Below are 21265 nucleotides of genomic sequence, written 5' to 3'. Positions count from 1 at the left end.
AGCGTCTTGCTCCTTGCTGACCTTCAGCTTCAATGTTATTCCCTCCGAGAGGCCTTCTCTGATCACTCTTGGTGGTCAGAAGGTATGGTATTAAGTGTGGAGCAGCCCTTGAATAAAATCAGTCACAAAAAGAAGAGAAAAGATGATGACTTGGAAATGAGTAGCACATGCATATGCCAGTTAGTAGGCAGAGGACAGACTGCAGGTAAATAGGGTGGTACCTGGGGCAGGGGGTGGTAATTGATGAGGAAAGGTCATGCAGGAGGGGAGGGATAAGAATAAGCTCCTCTGAAAGTGTGTTGCTCATAAGGAGGAGGATGGACTTATCTTTGAGACCAGGAAGGAAGACTAAATAAATGAGATACTGAAAATATGTAGGAGTGGAGGGGATGTGAAGTGACTGATCTCTGGAAATCAGCCCAGATGAATGATGTCTCAGAACAGTTTGGGGCACCCTTGTTAGTCGATTCCACAGAATCTAAGGCAGCCAGGGGTAGATGAGAGGATTGCTGAAGAAATGAAAGGATTCTTTGAAGTAAGATGAATTTGTAGGGGATGACGTCATCATAGAGTAGGGGAATGTGGCCACCCTAAGGGGGCCTAGCACAGGATCATGGTTTGTCCTGGCACACGACCAGCCTTATTGAGACACAGGTGACAGCAAACACTGTGCAAGTTGAAGGGGTGCAGCAGGTTGATACGGCTTCATGGAATGATGACCATGGTATGTGCAGTGAGCATCCATCACCTCATAGAGATACGAAATTAAAGGAATAGAAAAAATTTTTTTCTTTGAGATGAAAACGCTTATAATTTAGTCTTATCAACTTTAATTATATTTGTTATGTTTCCATGACATCCCCTACTACTCATTTATCTTAACACTTTCTGATTTTCTTCACCCAATCCCCCACCACCTTTATAACCACAAGTCTGACCTCTTTTTCTATAAATTTGTTTGTTTTTGGAGTATACTTGACCTACAACACTGTGTTAGTTCCTTTTTAACCACACAGTGATTCTGTATTTCTCTACATTTCAAAGTCACCAAGATAAGTCTAGCTACCTTATGTCACTACACAAAGGTATTACATAGTTACTGTGTTTCCCACACCATATGTTTCACACCCATGACCCATTTATTTTGCAACTGGAAGTTTGTACCTCTTGGTTTCTCTCTTCTGTTTCTCTCCTCCTCTGGCAACCACCCATTTCTTCTCTGTATCTGTAACTCCATCTCTATCTTGTTAGGTTTGTTCATCTGTTTTTTAGATTCCATATATTATTTTACTTAACATAATGCCCTCCAGGTCCATTCATGTTGTTGCAAATGGCACAACATTATTTCTTTTTCATGGCTCAGTAGTATTCGTGTGTGTGTGTGTGTGTGTGTGTGTGTGTGTGTATCAAATCTTCTTTATCAGTTAATCTATTGATGGACACTTGCATTGCCTCTGTTTCTTAGATATTGTAAATAATGTTGCAGTGAACATAGGAGTGCACATGTCTTCTCTCTTTTCTTAATTTCCTTTGGCCTTGTGGCTTGTAGGATCTTAGTTACCTGGCCAGGGATTGAACTTGAGCCTCCTGGTGTGGAAGGTGAGCCCTAACCATTGGACCACCAGGGCATTCCCATAAACATCTTTTCTGTTTAGTGCTTTTGTTTTCTTTGGATAAATAGGAGTGGAATTTGCTGGATGATGTGGTGGTTCTATTTTTAATTTTTTGAGATGGGTTTAGGCTATTTTCCATAGTGGCTGCACCAGTTTACATTCCCACTAGCAGAGCATGAGTATTTCCCTTTTCTCCACATTCAGCACTTGTCCCTCGTCAACGCTCATCATTTGCCCTTGTTTTTTTAATAATTGCTATTCTAACAAGTGGGAGGTGATATCTCATTGTGGTTTTGATTGGCATTTCCCTGAATATTAGTAATATCAAGCATGTTTTTGTGTGCCTGTAGCCATCTGTGTGTCTTCTTCAGAAAGATGTCTATTCAGACCCTTTGCCCAGTTTTCAATCAAGTTATTGATTTATGTATTTGTTGATACTGAGTTTTGTAAGTTCTTGGTATATTTTGGATATTAACCCCTTATGGGTCATGTCATTTGCAAATATCTTCTCCCATTTTGTCAGCAGCCTTTTCGTTTTGATGATTGTTAATTTCACTGTGTAAAAGCTCTTTAGTTGGATGTAGTTCCATTTGCTTATATTTTGTTTTTCTTTCCCTTCCCTGAGGAGGCAGATCTGTGTATTGCCTGTGTTTTCTTCTAGGAGTTTTATGGGTTCAGATCTTACATTTAAATCTTACATCCATTTTGAGTTTATTTTTTGTGTGTGGTGTGAAAGAAGTCCAGTGGAATTCTTGTACATGTAGCTTTCCTGTTTTCCCAGCACCGTTTATTGAGGAGGCTATATATTCTTGCCTCCTTCGTCAAGGATGAATTACCTGTCTAAGTCTAGATTCATCTTCCAGGGCTTCCTGTTCTGTTCTAGTGATTTATGTGTCTGTTTTGGTGCTAATGCCATGCTGTTTTGATGGCTGTAACCATATAGTATAGTTTGAGATCTGGACACATGTTGCCTCCAGCTTTATTCTTCATTTTCAGGATGATTTCTGGGTTTGTTTGTTTTTCCTTTCAGTCTTTTGTTTTTCCATACACATTTTAGAGTTACTTGTTCTGTTGAAAATGCCACTGGTATTTTGAGAGGGATTGTACTGAATATGTAGATTGCTTTGGGTGGTGTGGTTAATTCTTCCAGCCCATGAACTTGATGTAGCTTTCCATCTTTGCCTCTTGTCTTCAGTTTCTTGCATCTGTGTCTTTCTATTTTCTAAATATAGGTCTTTTATCTCCTTAGTTAGATTGTCTCCCAGGAATTTTATTTTCTGATGTAATTTATAAATGGGATTGTTTTCTTAATTTCTCTTTCTGATAGTTTGTTGTTAGTGTATAGAAATGCAACAGATTTCTGTATATTAGTTTTTTATTCTGCAACTTTGCTGAACTTATCAATGAGCTCTGGTAGTTTATTGGTAGTGTCTTTAGGATTTTCTTTGTGGTATCATGTCATCCTCACACATCAGCAGTTGTCCTTCTTCCTTTCCAGTTTGGATTTCTTTTTCTTGTGGTGGAGCTAAGACTTCCAATAGTACTTTGAGTGAAAGGGTGACAGTGGAGATCCTTGTCTTAGAGAAAGTGCTCTCAGCTTTACACCACTTGGTGTGATGTTAGCTGTGAGCTCATATATGACGTTTTTCATGTGAGCTATGTTTCCTCTATATGCACTTAGTTGAGTTTTTTTTCAATCATACATGGATATCAGATTTTATTAAAAAGCTCCGTGGCCAGGGGTCCTGGTGTCCGCCTGCTGGTGGTGGGTAGAACTGGGTGGATGGCTGTGTGGCCAGGGGTCCTGGTGTTGGCCTGCTGGTGGATGGATTCAGGGTCCTGTGTGTCCAGGACTAGTGCCCAGGGTAGGCAGGCTGGTCCTGGGGTCTCTGGCCACAGGGCCCTGGGAGTACAGGGGCTGGTGCTGGCCTTCTGGGGCGGCTAGGTCCTGACTCAGCCGGCTCAGGGCGGTGGGGTCCTGGGGCTGGAGAAAATCATTTAAATACCCATGACTGACATCTCTTCAAACTTGGTAAGAAGGCTCTTGAAACTAGGAGGGAGTTGATGGACTTAGGAGAACAGGAGGGCATGGAGGAGTCAGAAAGAAGATGGACAGGGTAAGAGTTTTAGTAGATGATGGTGTCAGAAGTAGAAGATGAGGAGTGTTCCTCAAGGAGATCTTGCAGATCTCTGATGAGAGCAAGTGTACACAGTGTGGGGAGACAGGGTGCAGGCCAGGGAGTAGGCGGCCCCTTTGTGAGCAGACAGTGCACACAGACCTTGATCTTCCAGAAAGTGAGGGAAAGAAATGGACAGGAAAACTTAATCAGCACCAGAGCCAGCCAGGAAAAAAAGCCAAAAGACGTTCATACCTGGACCAGAAGTTACACATTTTGGAGAGAGAATCTGAGAGCAGTTTATGTTGATAAAGTATCATGAAGTTATTAGGTCCCGCATACTCGTCCAGTGTTAGTGCAGAGGTGCAGTGAATTTGCCTCTTAGAGTTTCCACAGGACACTTGTGGACCTTGGTACTGATGGATTCTGAAGCTTGTAAGGAACGGAGTTGGGCCTGCAGTGGTTTGGTGGCTCTGCAGGATGCTCAATGGTGTTCAGAGTACAGCAATCCCACCTTTATTCAGACCACTGGCAGTTACTAGTTCCCCTTTAAGCTCGTGATTATTACATGTAGAAGATGTTCTGAATTAAGTAAAAACTTTATTAGCCCTCGATTTCAATGTGCTTTGTACCCAGGTCTTTTACCAGTAAAGCAGGAAAGATAACCAGTATGGAAATGTGTTTCTTAGTAATTGGTTTTATTTATCTATTATGTCTGTTATTCATAATTAATATGAGACCAGAAAAATGTGATTTTCCTCTCCAAAGAACTGAAGGTGCATCCGTCAGCTCATACCATCCCCTTTCTTATGGTAGACCATTCGAAGGAAGAAGAAAGTTCAGATCCCAGTAAGTCGTCCTGATCCTGAACCTGTGTCTGAGAACGAAGAGGACAGTTATGACGAGGAGGCGCACGACCCGAGAAGTGGCCGTGGGGCCCTGGCAAACAGGAGGAGCGAGAAGAGCTGGGGCCGAGATAGGAGTGCCAGTCGGGAGAGGAGTCTGTCCCCCCGTTCAGACAGGCGGTCTGTGGCCTCCAGTCAGCCTGCCAGACCCACCAAAGTCACCCTGGTGAAGTCGCGGAAGAATGAAGGTATTTCTGCCAACTTAGTATTTTCACATGAGAATTTTAAGACTGATTTTAATGAGAAGTAAATTTGCTGTCTCTTGACATCTTTGCTCTGTTGTCTTTTGTTACCCTTGTTCTTGTGACATTTTGCTTAAAAGCACATCCTGTTACTGCAGACCTCAGGGGTCGTCGGTTTCCTCTACTTTTTTGTTGTAGCGGATAACGTGTCCATTAGGAGTGTTAGGTTAGCTCTGTGAGTAGGAGGTGTCCTATGTCCCTGCATCGGTTGCAGCGCAGTGTTGACTTTGTGGTCTGGCTCGGGTTGGGCTGCATCCGCATCCAGGAAGAGAGCACTGGGTGGGGAGGGAGGGCAGCTTGTTGCCCCAGATGGAGAGCTGGGATGCTACTCTAAAGAAAGGACACAGTTGTCAGAACTCTGTGGCTGCAGCCTAGCTGCCTGCCCTCAGGTAGTCACAGTCCATACTGGATGAGTCCAGTGGTGGCCTTGCAGCACTGCTCTGGGTATGTCTCTCCCACTCAAGAAAGCACCAGTGATGACGGCTTTGATGAAAAGGTGCAATAGTCTCTCCAGCTTGGCTTTCATTTGCTTTCCCAAAACCTGACGCATCCGCTACTCACGGCTCCCTCCCCCTTGTCCACGGGCCTCCTTAGTCAGACGGTCTGTGTTCAGAACTGCTGCTTCTCGTTCACCACCCACGCTTCAGCCCCCTCTCTGTACCTGCTCCCAGAACTAGTCACCGCCCCACACTTCGGTATCTGGTGGGTGCTCTGGTATCTGCTCCTGGAACTGGTCACACTGAATCTGGTAGGAATTTCCAGTCTGTATCTTGTCTTTTCAGCACCATTTCACAATTCACCACTCCATTTTTTCATGTTTTCTCTTGGCTTCTTCAATGCTGTGGGTGTCAGGGCTTCCCCCACCTTCTGTATCCTTGGCAAGCTCATTATACTCATCCTGCCTTCCAGTGTTCTGTGAATTCTTTCCTGGGGTCTCCCTGGGGTGTTGAGGAGCTCTCATGATGGTGCAGCTTCTTCCCCATGCTTGTGTGCACCCCAGGGTCACAGCTGGCTCAGACCTGTTCACTGAAGCGTCCTCTGTGGCCCTCAGACTCTGCACATCTCCAGCGAAACTCCCATGTCCCTCTTGAAATGTTTTCTCATGTTTCTTACACGGTAGCCCATTGATTGTCCTTCTGCACCTGGTGTCTCAGGCCAGCCATGCTCATTGTGGCGTGATTACCTGTGCCACCATCTCCCTTCTGCTTTCCTGTGTCTGCTGAGCGCACATCCACCCTCCTGTCCTCCTCCTCCCTTCTCCACCCCCACCCCTCATTCCAAGCCACCAGCACCTTCTCTTCTCCCATCGTTGCTGATGTGTGATCAACAGTATGTATTAGTATGTAAAGTTGTGTATATCTGAGTTGTGCAGTGTGATGCTTGAGATGCATACACACTAGAAAATGATCACTACTGTCAAGTTAACCTGTATGGGTTTTGGCGGTGGGGTGATGGGGCTCAGTGAGGAGCACCACACCACCCTTTCTTAACTGGACTCGCTCACCCTTGTGAGCTCGTCTCTGGGGCTCCTGTTGGTTGTGTTCCTTGGGTTACAGGGCCTCTGGGGCGCTGCTGTGTCTGACTCCTCTACACTTAGGCTTCATCAAACCTGCCTCGTCTTCCTTCATGCCTTTTGCTGTGTCTGTTTTTAGCCATTCTGTCTGTGCCACTGCCCTACCGGACAACCTCACTTTTCAGCTTTAGTGGCAGTGTTTCTTAGATGAAGCTTCAACTTTAGTGTTTGCTTCTCGGGGCTGAGGGGGAGGTGCTCTCTGTGACCACCTCCCCCTCCCCGGCACAGAGTGCTGTGCTGCCCGCTCTGCGCTCCACTGAAGCTGGACTGGTGACATCCTTGCCCTGCTGCCCGAGCGCGGGGCTGCCTCTTGCTTGCTGCTTGTATCTGTAGAGCCTGCCACCTTGTTCATATTTACCAGAGAAATACTTGGGATAAATGATGCTTTCATATACAGGGAATATTTCAGAGTCATCTTTGTATTGGCCATTTATAATTTTTAAATCCTAAATAAGGACAGTCTTTTAATCAACACTTTATTTCTGAGAGATATGATGACTGTTTCTGAAGCACCGAGTGGACTGCGTAGATTCTCTAAAGCCTTTTTTTTTTGTCCCAGTTCTCTTTCTGTTTGTCAACCCTCTTTGTATATTTACCTTGAGTTAAACTGTAACTTTGATGTAACTTCTAAAAATTTGAGTAGCAGGTCTTAGCCCACCTTAAAAATAACACTTATTTCCCTTCTATTTTTCTTGCCCCCAGTTGGATTCCTAACACAACCAGGAGCAATCCTGTTCCTATAGACATTATACTGATTGTATATTGTTCTAATTAAAAAAAAAAAGTCCATCACTCTGCAGGCCCCTGGATGGTTTTTTGGACTCTGCCGGTAATGTCTTTAGTTCTGACTGCTCCCCTGCCCACAGGTCCTGTTCCTGCTGCTGCATCCTGGGTGCTCTGCTGGCTGTTGGAAGGACTTGCATCCTTAACTGCTCCCCTCTCCACTCAGCTCCTTCCAGGCCCTAGTTCTAGTGGCTCATGCTGATGTTCTGCATGTGCCTTTCAGAGTTGGATGGGTTTAGGACCCAAAATCCTCTTCTGTAGGAACTGGGGGAAACAAAAATAGTATACACGTGGTAATACATTGAGCTTCCCAGGGTATTTGTTTTCAGAATTGTTATCATTAAAACCTAAGAACCTGGTGTATCAGCCGGACAGGTCAGAGGGGGTGGTCTTCTCTTCAGATTCCTCTCTGTCTGCACAGTGAGGGCATGAGTGTCAGTCTGCTGTTGGACCACGGACTTGCCCTGTGCTTTCACACTGATGGTGACAACTAATGATGACACGAGGAAATGTCTTCTTTGCAGGAAGGCCAAGAATAACTTACTGCTTGTACTTAAAAACTTTCTTTGTGTGGTGATTATTCATTTCATACTTTTAAACTCTTATTTAAGTGTCTTGGGATTTTACACTAAAGACATTTAAATATATTATTTCAGAATATGGTCTTCGATTGGCCAGCCATATATTTGTGAAGGAAATTTCACAAGATAGTTTGGCAGCAAGAGATGGCAATATTCAAGAAGGCGATGTTGTATTGAAGGTATAGTCATGTTCTTAACATTTTGATGAACTACAATAGAAAACAAGTTCTAGTGTGCCCACATAGCTCCTTTTCATATTTGAGTGGATTTTTCCAAGAAGAATTAGAAATCAATATTTGGGGGACTGTATAGCCTGCCATGACTATTATTCCATGTCAACACTGATGCTTTTCTTTGGGCATTGTGTCATCCTGAAGAATTAATAGCTCCAGACACATATTATTCACTAACAGGAGTTATTTTGTAGACAGATTTGCCTGTTGTTCCACTTTAAGTGGTTTTGATGACTCCTCCAGATGTTACTGAAATGTCAGCTTTATTGGTTTGCTCTTAAGTCACAGAAAGTGGCCAGGAAGAGGTAGAGGGTGTGATGTGGGCTCCTCTGGCAGAGCAGCCGTGTAGTGAGTATAGTGAAGGTTTATCATTTCGGGAAGGAGGAGTACTTTGATAGTTTAGGAAAGTGTAAAGGGAATATTATAGCTCTCAGAGCAAGCCTGGGAGCAGCTGAGATATTGCTGTCTGTGTCTCACTAAGTTAATGCTTGTATTTTTGTCATTTAGCTTCAAACTACAGTTTCTTTTCTGTTGCAGATAAATGGTACCGTGACGGAAAACATGTCACTGACAGATGCGAAGACGCTGATCGAGAGGTCTAAGGGCAAGTTAAAGATGGTGGTCCAGAGAGATGAGCGGGCTACCCTGCTGAATGTCCCTGACCTTTCCGACAGCATCCACTCTGCTGACGCCTCTGAGAGGGACGGTGAGTGTGGTTCTGTTTCTAGAGACCCTCAAGGTGATCTGTTGCTTAAAGTGGGAAGGTTGGACATGTTTAAGTCAATGCTTAAATCCACCATTATATGGGAAATTATATTTAGTAACTTTATTTCCTTTATCATTGGAGTGCCTTATATTTTACTATAATCTTGGGAAAATAAACAGCACCCTTTTGTTTAACAGATATTTCAGAAATCCAGTCATTGGCATCAGACCATTCAGGTCGATCCCACGACCGGCCTCCTCGTCACAGCCGCTCTCGGTCTCCTGACCAGCGGTCTGAGCCCTCTGACCATTCTCGACACTCGCCACAGCAGCCCAGCAGTGGCAGGTAATCCCTCTCTTGTGTAAAGTGAGACAGTGGCGTGTGCTTGGTGCACGCTTCTGGGTTTGCTAAGAAATAAAACTAGAAGATAGATTTTCTTTTGATTACTTAAATTTGCTTTGTTTCTTTATCAGTTTATGTATTTCTTAGCTAGAATAACAGAGGTCAGTCAAACTGTTTCATAAAAGGCCAAATAGTAAATGTTTTAGATATGTGATCCAAATCTTGCCACCACTCATCTCTGTCTTAGTGGCTCAAAACTACTGTGGACAGTACATAAATGAATGGGCATGGCTGTTTTCCAGTAAAACTTTATTTAAAAAAAAAAACAGGTGGCTCTTGGCTACAGTTTGCTGATCCATTGCATTAGAAGATGCTAACAAGCTTTAGGACAAACTAATGTGTATAGTAGAAGTCTTTTAGTGGAGATTACCCTGGACTTTGTTTTCCCCTGTAAAGTACACTGTGTGGTATTTATTTACGTCAAAGGGTCTGCCATGCTAGTATTATGTGACTTACCTGAGTTTATGGTCTGAGAGGGTCACATGCACATTTGAGAATCTGGGGGAAAAAAAAATGATCCTTCTCTCCAGAAAGATGCACATTCACAGATACATGTATGTAGCATTTTATGTAAGATTTCTGGATGTGCACAGGGCTCTGTTGGCCAACAGTGGACCTAGGTTTTAGCAGCAGTCCACGTGGAGCTCTTCTTTGTGCACTTAGTCAAGTCCAGAGCTGACCGGTTTAAGATTCACTGTGATTATTTGTGACTGACTTGCATGAGGGTGGTGTTCACCTAAGCCATGAAGTCACTAAAATTGCCAAGAGAAACAAAACAGATAGAATGCCCAGAAGTGGATACAGGGAGTGTTTCCCAAGGATGCTGAGGAAGCAAATGAGAAGTACCTTTCGGAAGAGAGCTTTCCTGAAGACTGTCAGAAATCACCCTGACACAGTTGTTGCACACTTCTGATTTTAGCTATTTGTAAAGCTGATTCTCTCTAAATTTGATTTTAGATTTATAAATTGTATTAACCCTGAGCTTCGTAATTAACATTATAATGATTTTTTTAAGGAATATTATAGTATGTCACATGCAAAACTAATAACTGATTACTAGTTTTGTTTTTGTTTTTTTTTGATTACTAGTTTTAACTGCTGTACGTTAACATCTTAATTCTGAAAATCTTGCTGACACAGTGCACCCCTTACCTGGAAAAGGACAGCTGCCTACAGCACATACACAACAATAGAACTGACAACCAGATGAGTCATGGGGTGAGGTGCAGTCCTAACACAGTTCTCTCCCCTAGAAGCCAGGCTGGCAGCAAGCCGTTTGGACATGATTTTCCTTTAAAAAGAAAGAAATACTCATCAAAATTTTGGCCATTTGTATCTGTTTATTGTAACCAAATTCTAAACTTCAGATAGGTCTTTTTAGTACCTACATTTTTCATTTAGATTTCCTAAATATTCGGCATCTGTAACTTTAAATGTTGAAGAGGGTTTAAAACTTTTTTTTTAGGTATCTTCCTATTATATTGGAATGTTTTACTTCTCTTGGGAGCCTCAAGTATTCTCTATAGGTGACACCAATTATATTAGATCTTTGAAAAATATAGAATCTTGGGCCTGCTTCTGAGTTCATCTGGGATGGAGGCAGGGAATAATACTTTAAGTTTCTAATATAATAGCATTCTCTTCCGCGTGTTACCACATAGTAGATCCTAAGGAGACGATAGTACTTCGGCTACAGAAGACAAAAAGTCTGCAGATTTATTTCCATATGTTTGTGCTGATATATAATTCCTGAAAATTTAACTAGCCTGCCTAAAGGCAGGATGAAAAGTAGTACCAGTTGCTTAAAGGTTTTATTTCCTCCATAAAGTTACTATTAAAACCCAGACAACTGTGCAATTTTAGTTTAGAGGGTCTTTACATTTTGAGAAACACTTTAGATATCAGTTCAGTATCAGTTCACTCACTCAGTCATGTCTGACTCTTTGTGACCCCATGGGCTGCAGCACTCCAGGCTTCCCTGTCCATCACCAACTCCCGGAGTTTGCTCAGACTCATGTCCATCAGTCGGTGATGCCATCCAACCATCTCATCCTATGTCGGCACCTTCTCCTCCTGCCTTCAATCTTGCCTAGCATCTTTTCCAATGAGTCTGTTCTTTGAATCTGGTCGCCAAAGTATTGGGAGTTTCAGCTTCAGCATCAGTCCTTCTGATGAAGATTCATGACTTATTTCCTTTAGGATGGACTGGTTGGATCTCCTTGCAGTCCAAGGGACTCTCAAGAGTCTTCTCCAACACCACAGTTGAAAGGCATCATTTCTTCTTTGCTCAGCTTTCTTTATAGTCCAGCTCTCACATCCATACACGACTCTTGGAAAAACGATAGCTTTGACTAGATGGACCTTTGTTGGCAAAGTAATGTCTCTGCATTTTAATAGCTGTCTAGGTTGGTCATAACTTGCCTTCCAAGGAGCAAGCATCTTTTAATTTCATGGCTGCAGCCACCATCTGCAGTGATTTTGGAGCCCTCCAAAATAAAGTCTGTCACTGTTTCCATTGTTTCTCCATCTATTTGCCATGAAGTGATGGGACCGATGCCATGATCTCAGTTTCTGAATGTTGAGTTTTAAGCCAACTTTTTCATTCTCCTCTTTGACTTTTCATCAAGTGGTTCTTTAGTTCCTCTTTGCTTTCTGACATAATGGTGGTGTCATCTGCCTATATGAGATTATTGATGTCTCTCCTGGCAGTCTTGATTCCAGCATGTGTTTCATCCTGCTTTAGATATAGTAGGAGAGTAAAATCCTAGTATAAAAAACACCATGGATCATTTTCCTTGTGTTGTTTGTTTGAACAGATGCTTTTGTTTTACAAATGTTATAATTCTGTGGTTTAAAAAGTGATACAAGAAGACAAGTGAAAAAAGTTTCAGTTGAGTGTGTAAAACACTACTGCCCCTCCCTGGATTTCTGAATATCTGTGTGTTTGTAAGACTGCAGTTATCTGCTGAGAATAGTAACCTTCATTTTGTCAGAAATGGAGTAACCTTCTATTGTCAGAAGCAACAGAATACAGTCATCTCTTTGGACTTTGAAGCCAGTTTTCCTGGGTTTGAGCCCCTGCCCGTCATTGGTTACTTGCACCACCTTGAATCCCTCTCTGAGCTTTAGTTTCCTCATTTGATACAAAGAAGGCATCAAACACCACAAAGTTGTGAAAGGTGATTGTAACACCTGGCGCAGATACTAGCAGCTTCCTTTATTACGGTGATTAGTAGTAGGAACAGTTCATGCTGTAGACTGTCCACATGTGCTCACATTGGCCATTTCTAAGAAGATTTCCTCATTCCATAGGCTAGTCAGTTTAAGGATAAAGTCCAGGGTTATGTTGTTGACAAGAGATTAAGGCCTCTTGGCCTTTTGACTCAAGTGCTTGCCCTTCCTGGAGTAGAGAAAGAAGGGGAAGGTTACTCAAGGGAACAGAAACCTTCAGAGCCTTCCCTTGTGACCTACGTAGGTTCCTCTACGTGATGTTCTTTTCTTAGAGAGCTGAGTTCTGAGCACAACACACGTGCTCACTTCTTCCTTACAATCAGATGAACGGTGTACCCTTATTGTTGTCTTGAACAGCAGCTGCCAAACTGCAGCTTGTGGTCCAGATCCAGCCTACTGCCTGGTTTTGCAAATAAAGTTTTATTGGAACCCATCCTACAGTGTCATAATTATGAAAAGTTGGCAGAGAGTGCTTGGCCCACGGAGCCATTTACAGAAAAAGTCTGCCAGTCCCTCCCTGGTCTAGGATGTTATAATAGTTTTGTTTGTAAATTAAAAAATGGTATGTGTGTAGAGAGAATTATTACAGTGATTTTGTTAAATCATTTGATGCTTGTTGCTAGGTTTGTTCTGTATATTTTATTCAGTGTCGTTCCACTGCCTGCTCTGGACTGAGACTCTGCTCAGGATGGAGCTGGGGGTCCTCACTGGGGCACTGCCTCGTGCTGATTGACAGGACTGTCAGTAAGGGGACTCGTCACTATAGAGTATTTGAGGTGCAGAGTGAGTTCCAAGCCTCTGCCTAGCTATACTGCACTCTCCCTAGTTGTTAGAGTTACTTACCAGGCTCATTTTGTGAGTTTTCTCTGTAGAGGAGCAACATATGTTTACGCTGTGGTTCTGTTGTATAAACTGTTTTAATGTGACTCTTGTGCTACTGATTTATCGTAGGCAGGTACACTGTTGAAAAACTCTATTGCAGTAAAAGCTCAAATTAATTAGGATATGGTTCATATGTAGAAAATTTGAATTGTAAAGGTTATATTTTGTATTACTTAGTCATTTCTTATATACATATGCATATATGGAAAGAAGGCTTCTCTCTGGTCACCTTGTCTTCAGGGGAGCCAGTGAGAAGGAGCCACAGTGGAGGACGGGTCCAGAGTAAGGTAGAGAGTACAGCTCTCAGCTTGTTGGGAGAACAGCATGGCAGCCAGTGGGGTGGACCACAGAAGCGGAGGAGCCAGTGCTTTGGAGTTCTTGGAAATTTTTCTCTTTTTTCTGGTTTTGGAAAGTTGGTTGGGGAGAATGTGAAACTTTAAAACAGTTGTTTTCTAAGTTGAATTGTTACTGAAGGTTTTTTTGGTAAGATTCTTTGTAATGTTGGAAAGTGAGTGGAATGTTGATGACCTATTCTGAACTTCTGTTGTTGAGGGTAAGCGCTGACTGTTATTTTCAATCCTTGGGAATTTTAGGTTACTGGATTAGAACTCCAGAGTGACCTTTTGTTTATTGTACTCTTTGTAAGGGTCCAAGCTGAAGGCAGGGTCACAGTTGATAACGTTTCTCTAGTTAGTGGAGACCCCGGTGTAGTGATGTTGTGGATATTATGTAGTGATGGATTTTAACTTCTAAGCAGAGACTGTGGGCCCAGTGGTACCAAAGCAAGCTTAAATATTGTACTTTATTGTCACTGTTTTTAAAGTAAAAAGTATACATTCTATTTACTCCATCAGCTGGGAATTATTTTCTTATACAAGTACAGTATAAAACAAAATATTTAAAAACAGACCACTTCACTTACGTATAAAAGTGATGAGTATGTGAACTTTTATTTCTGCTTTTAAATAATGTAGGACAGTTCTTTATTTCCTTTGAGAGAATGTTAATAAAAAATGAAGAGTGTGGTAACACTGGTCTTATTAAAAGATCAGCCAAACATCCTGCACAGTCCAGGGTTGTTTTACTCAAAACATTAATCCAAGTGCCTAACAGTCACCCAACCAGTGAAGCCCTGGCAAGGATGCCCTTCCTTCGTAGTTTTTCTTCAGTCATTCCTTACTAAAAGCCCTTCCTTCTTAGTTTTTCTTCAGTCATTCCTTACTAAAAGCTGTTCATTTCTTCAAAAATTACACTTGCAGAATGATGGGTCTGTTTTCTCCTAATTCAGGTGGCTAGGTTACAATGTTGTCACCATCGAAACAAACGAACACGCAGGAGGAGAATCTCTGTGCAGACTGATAGGTATCATGAAAGCCCCTTGTCACAGTGAGCAGTACAGTCATTATTTCTTCAAAAGCATACACCACATGTATTTCTAGGAGATGTTGCAGTGTATAAAGAACAGATTTTAAATTGTGAGAGCTTAGCTTGCAGATACAGTCCAGTGGATGTATGGTGGTCATTCCTTGCTCTCTCAGCATGCCCAGGGGCAGCTCTTGGCATCTCTGCCTGAGCACCTGCCCAGAATCTCCATAGCGCTCACTCTGCCTTGCTCACCCTCTAATCCATTGTGCCGTGCTGTAATTTTTGAGTTGCTGTCAAGGAGAAACTGCAGTGTGTAATATCTGTGTGTTTGCATGTATAACTTAGGGGATTAACTGGTGGGAGCATTCTGAGTTACCAGACTTGAGTGCACCTTGGTTTTTCTTCCTCATATGTGTTAGGGGCCCACCGTCCTGAACTCTTGTTAGTGGAGAAGAACTTGGGAGCCTGGTTTAAGTTACTTTCTGAGTTTCTATTTTTTACTGTTAATTAGGGGCGAGATAGTCCTGTGGTCTTTAAAGGGCACCTAGTTTTTGTTTTCTTTCTAAACTATGTAGTTCTTGCCAACCTGTATGCAGTAAATGTTTCTGAAAAGAAGGTATAAATTTGCTTTTGTAGGATGAGTCATTTCTTAGGTAACAGGAAATGGGCTTTATAAAAGGGTGTCTTATTACAGTAAACATTCAGCTTCAGTTTATTTCCTATATTCAGATTATTTTTAAATAAGATATAACCAGTCCATTGGGAGGTGTTTGAGAGCTAGAAATCAGAAATAAAACTTGAAGAGTTGACAGTCTGGTATATTTCATCAGGGTCCAAGAAACAGCACAGTTTCAGCAGAACAGGTTTAATAGGAGGATTAGCCAGTTAGGAAATGAAAGAGAACTCTGAAGAATGTGTGGATCACACGTGAGGAGGTCAACAGCAGTGGTGCTGAGGTGGAGCCTGCCCCACACGCCCGAGGCTTATTATGGGGTGTCGCTGGGTGGACTTAGAGGGAACCTGCCCTCCAAGGGCCCAGGGAAAGCAGTGCTTGAGGACCTGTCTTGTCAGAGACCAAGTGCCTGAGCACCCTCAGAAGTGTCAGGAAGCTGCTGCCGCTGAGCCGCCCTCCCGCAGTGTGCTCCGCCTGCGGCCTGCCTACTGAGGGGACCTGGAGGAGGAAACCCCTTCCCCTGTCCGGGTCTCTCCAGGCCCCTCTGACCCAGCTGCCTGCTCTCTGCCTGCACTAAATGGCCCCAGACAGCTGTGACCTCACACCTGAAGTCTTGCTCTTAAAGCCGTCTATTGCTGATCTGGTTGAGTGTGTGTTATATCTGCTATTCTCACACACAGTTGATGGGATAAGACTTAAGGCTCTGTTCCCATTGAGTTTGTTTATGTGACTAAAAACTCTCTCAGAGACTATCTTAACACTTGTGCTCTACAGAACTTTGGGGCTTCCCAGGTGGCGCTAGTGGTAAAGAACCCGCCTGCCAATGTAGGAGACATAAGATTCTCATCCCTGGATCAGGAAGATGCCCTGGAGGAGGGCATGGCAACCCACTCCAGCATTCTTGCCTGGAGAATCCCATGGACAGTGGAGCCTGGCGGGCTACACTCCATGGGGTCACAAAGAGTCAGACACGACTAAGCAGCTAATGCTTTCAAATACATGCTGGAGTTTGATGGCTGAGTACACCAAAAAACAATGTGTAAAATACCTCATTTATAATTTATGATTACTTACTGATTTATTGTAATTGATTATGATTACTTCATGATTTATGGTTCTTAATATTTTAACTATATTGAGTTAAAATGTATTATTTGATTTCACCTCATTTAATAAGTTTTAGAAAATTTCAAGCTACATAAATGACTTTCTTCATGATTGTACTAACAGCATGGCTCTAGATCTGTGTGTATTGAATAATGCCTCCACCTTTTGGTAGATAATGGAAATGCACTAATAAGAATAATGATTTTTTTAAATATTGATCGTGTGAACAGTTTAATAGAATGATGTGAGTTCCACTGATCTGCAGTGTTAAGGTGTAGTAATTACGTTAATGAAAGGTGGTAGTCAGAAGAGAATGAAAATTAGCCAAAAACGAAATACTTGTGGGATTTTTGTGTGCTGTACGGAGCAGGAGCCCTATTACAAGGCCTGTTACCATTGGGGAGGATGTGCACATTAAAATATTACCTTTGATTCTTAGTTATCATCAGTGTTACTTAGTCATGTTGTAGATTCAGGAAGTTTTTTTTTTTCAGTTACAGGAAAGGAAGAAAATCGATTGGAATTGGAAATTGTTTTTTAAACTTAAAACTTAAAAAAAAGATCTGTTGGTGCGTGTGAGCTCTCTCTGGTTAGAGAGAATGGGAGCAACTCTAGACATGGTGTATGGGCTTCTGAATGCAGTTTTCTCTGGTTATGGACAGGCTTCAGTAGTTGTGGTACATGGGCATATTTGCCCCGAGGCACATGGAATCTTCCCAGACCAAGGATCAAACCCTGCATTGGTAGGCAGATTCTTAACCATGAGACTGCCAGGAAAGTCCAGAAATTTGATCTTTATTAAACAGATAGTTTTAAGCCAGTTGGAAAGCAACAGAATTCTGTAGAACTATTAAAATTATGTAGTTCTTTAATTGTGTTCTTTTCAAAATGTTCATATGTACATTTGTATTTTTAGAGCAAAGAATGCAAGAAGAATTTACTATTTTGTATTGCTGTTTTTATTATGAATCGCCTAGAACAGTTTGCAGATAGCTTAATTGTATTTATTTATACTGAGACTACTTGTATGTGAGATATTAATACATCGTGTGTCAGTTGCTCAGCCATGTCTGAGTCTTTGCAACCCCATGAACTGTAGCCCACCAGGCTCCTCTGTTCATAGAGTTCTCCAGGCAAGAATAATGAGTAGCTCAGTGGAGTGAATAGTCATTCCCTTCTCCGTGGGATCTTCCCAACCAAGGGACTGAACCTGGGTTTCCCATATTGCAGGCACATTCTTTACTATCTGAGCCACCAAGGAAGCCCACCCCATTGTTATATAAGCAATGGCTAAAAAGTTTAACCTTTTATGATTTAAAAGTAGTTCATTCTGGTTTGAGCTAGAAAATATCTTGGCATATGTGTGTGTGTGTTTTGTGTGTGTGTGTGTGTGTATTTTACTAAAAGACTGTTTTACTTACATGCAGCTCTTTTAATACATATTATTTAAAACTGGAATACACCCTCCCCAGAGTAGTTAAACTAACTTAAAAATAGAACTCTGAAAACTTTTCTTATAAAAAAAGCATATGTTTTATTCTTTCAGGAGGACATCAGGAAGAAAATTTTTTCCTGGTAAGGGACAAATTCTTTAAAGTTAGACTTAATCTCATCTTTAAATAATCATTGTTTTAAAATACTTTAAAATTTTTCAGTCTTTTTATAAGAAGATGTGACCTTATGGACTGTAGCCCACCAGTCTCCTCTGTCCATGGGATTTCCAGGCAAGAAGACTGCCGTGCCCCCTCCTCCAGGGCATCTTTCCCACCTAGGGATTGAACCCATGGCTCCTATGTCTACTGTATTGCAGGCAGATTTCTTTACTGTCTGAGCCACCTGAAAATTGAAACAGTCAAGATAAATCTAAGGTTTCTCTGGGCTGCTGTTGTATCTGCGTCCCCCTTTGTGAACCGGTGTCACCGCCATCTGTCTGGTAGTTCTGCACATGGGGGCGGGGGGGGTGGGGTGTGTGTGTGTGTGTGTGTGTGTGTGTGCACGCGCGCGTGCACATGCGCAGCTGTGGGAAAAAGTGGTCTTTAATACCTCAGTGGTGTCGCACTACATGTATTCTGCCATTTGTTCTTCACATTTTGTTTTGGGGCTATTTTCGTATCTCTGGTTACAACATGTTTCATTGTAAGTTTAAGATTTTAGTTTTTTATCTTCAATTATGAAAGCATTTTATGCTCATTAGAACAAGTGGCACAGGCCACAGCTACCAACTCCACTACATCTGGATCTTAGACTTGAAGTAAGCTTTTCTCTGTATTTGTGTCAACGTTTAGCATCATATATAGAGTTTCTGTGTGTTGTACAAAGAATCTTAAAATATCAGGCTCTGCACGTTACTCCCCAGCTGTTAGCTTATGTCACATAACACAAGGTAAGCATCCTTTTAGCTTTTTCATTTGATCAGAAATTTTCCATATTATGGAAAGTCTTTTTCTAGGTCTTTTTCATTTTTGCCCATGGGTTCGTATATTGGCTTTTTTAACCGCTAAAATACTTAAAGTGTGTGTTGGCATTTAAAATTTTTCATGGTTAGTGCCAGATTACTTTCCAAAAGTAGTGTTTACATTTTTATCTTAAAATTGAAGTATATTTAATTTACAATATTAGTTTCAAGTGTGTAGGAAAGTGATTCAGTGATACATACGTGGCAGTGCTTTCATTCGTTTCTCAGAATTCCATGTGTACCAGTCTGGTGGGTGCAAAACGGTAACTTCTTATCAGTTGATTCCCTGACTAGTAGTGGAACTGACCATCTTTGTGTGATATTATCCATGTTGAATTTCTTCTTTAGTATATTTCTGGTTCATTTCTGTTGCTCATTTCTCTGGGGTGTTGGTTTTTCATGGCTTTTGAATTTTTATCTTGCTTTTTAGGGAGAGCTCCCCTAGTCTAGGTTTGTATAGATGTATAATTTTTAATGCTATTGTTGTAGAGATATTTTTACCCTTTCATTTCCATCTGATTGTTGAGGATATTTAATTCTCAATGTAATTAAAGTTATTTTAATTCAAATAATTTTTAATATTCTTTTATACTCATTAAAGTTTTCTGCCAGTATTTCAGGCGCATTATTGCATGATTCTGTCATCCGAGTTCAGATAGTGGTAAATAACAGTAATGTTGGCAGGTGTCACTGTGCTGTTACTGATTTTAGAGCAAATAGATTCAGTGTTTAACTACATAATATGATAATAGCTCTTGGTTTCGGAAAATAGTTTCATTATTATGTTGCCTGATCTTTGCTTTATTTGTGACTTTTATTAGGAATGGCTGTTGATTGTTTTCACATGCTCATTTGGCTAGTATTAACTTTTTCTGTAATGTTTGGATAGAATTGTGTGGTAGACATCTAATGCTGAGCCAGTCTTGTACTCTTGAAACAGCCCTCCTGTGACCACTGTATCATTATAATAATCCTCTAATACAGTGTTATTTTCCCTTAGTATTTTATTTGGAATTTTCCCCCTCCATTTATCTTTTTTTTTTTTCCCCATTTATTTTTATTAGTTGGAGGCTAATTACTTTACAATATTGTAGTGGTTTTTGCCATACATTGACATGAATCAGCCATGGATTTACATGTATTCCCCATCCTGATCCCCCCTCCCACCTCCCTCTTCACCCAGTCTCTCTGGGTCTTCCCAATGTACCAGCCCCGAGCACTTGTCTCATGCATCCAACCTAGGCTGGTGATCTGTTTCACCCTTGATAATGCGAGGGTGGGATGTTTAGAGAGAACACCTCCATTTATCTTTTAAAATATTTGTGTCTTCTTATTTGGTACTGTTAATTATCAAGATTTGGGTGTTAAGCTTCTGTTAGCCTAAGGTTTGGAGAAGGCAGTGGAACCCCACTCCAGTACTCTTGCCTGGAAAATGCTTTGGACGGAGGAGCCTGGTGGGCTGTAGTCCATGGGGTTGCTAAGGGTCAGACATGACTGTGCGACTTCACTTTCACTTTCGTGCATTGGAGAAGGAAATAGCAACCCACTCCAGTGTTCTTGCCTGGAGAATCCCAGGGACGGGGGAACCTGGTGGGTGCCGTCTCTGGGGTCTCACAGAGTCAAACACGACTGAAGTGACTTATGTATGTATGGGATTTTCTACAATAATAAGTCTTTAAAAAGTGAATTAGGAAGCTTTCTATATTTTTCTGTGATCTAGGATGATTGAAGAAAAATACTACTAGGTTTTCCAGAGTTGGGAGAACTCCACTATAAAATCTTCTACCAATACAGTAAATGGTAGATCTTGACTTATCTTTTTATGTGAAGCATATGTATTGGCCTCTTTATATATATGTAGATAGATAGATAGATAGATAGAAAAGTTCACTTTTTATAGTTTGTATTTTTCTGGGGAAACTGTTGATGGACACTGAGTTTTGTTTATTGCTAGTCGAACTGCTATCAGAGTAAATATTCTTATAAAGTCTTGGACATGTATGTGTGTGTTTCTTCAGGATAAATCTAAGAGTAGGATTCCAGGTTTTTGTGTATGTGCATTTTTGTTGTTGTTATTGTCTTGATAAATAACTCCTCTTTTTCCCTCAAATACTTGTACACTCTTTTTTGTGTTTACTCTTATTTCTACTGTCCTTTTCCAAATGTCTGTATCTCTGTGTCCTTCTTACAGCTTGATATGATTGGAGAACTCTCACGAGTAGTAAGAGCTCTAGTTTTTTGTATTTGCATTTGCCTTGTTACTAGTGAGGTTGAATATTTTTTGTTTATTGTCTGTGTTTATTCACTCTTTATTGGTGAATTTCCTCTTCCTAGTAGTCATTTTTTCCTGAATTGTCTCTTTTAAACTGATGTATAGTTCTTATATATGCTAAATAT

At 41.5% G+C, this 21265-nt stretch overlaps 1 protein-coding gene across 7 annotated transcripts in view; it reads left to right on the top strand.

The window, feature by feature from the left end:
• TJP1 (tight junction protein 1) overlaps positions 1–21265 on the top strand; it is a 108492-nt gene that overhangs the window by 55749 nt on the left and 31478 nt on the right. For all 7 annotated transcript variants that reach the window (XM_061158880.1, XM_061158879.1, XM_061158878.1 and 4 more), the window contains exons 5-8: positions 4547–4823; positions 7890–7993; positions 8585–8753; positions 8951–9098. In XM_061158880.1, coding sequence (XP_061014863.1) covers positions 4547–4823; positions 7890–7993; positions 8585–8753; positions 8951–9098 — 698 coding nt within the window. The remainder of the gene's footprint in view (positions 1–4546; positions 4824–7889; positions 7994–8584; positions 8754–8950; positions 9099–21265) is intronic.

Source organism: Dama dama, chromosome 13, assembly GCF_033118175.1.
Source record: "Dama dama isolate Ldn47 chromosome 13, ASM3311817v1, whole genome shotgun sequence".
NCBI classification, from domain to species: domain Eukaryota; kingdom Metazoa; phylum Chordata; class Mammalia; order Artiodactyla; family Cervidae; genus Dama; species Dama dama.
This window is presented reverse-complemented; position numbering and strand designations above follow the sequence as displayed.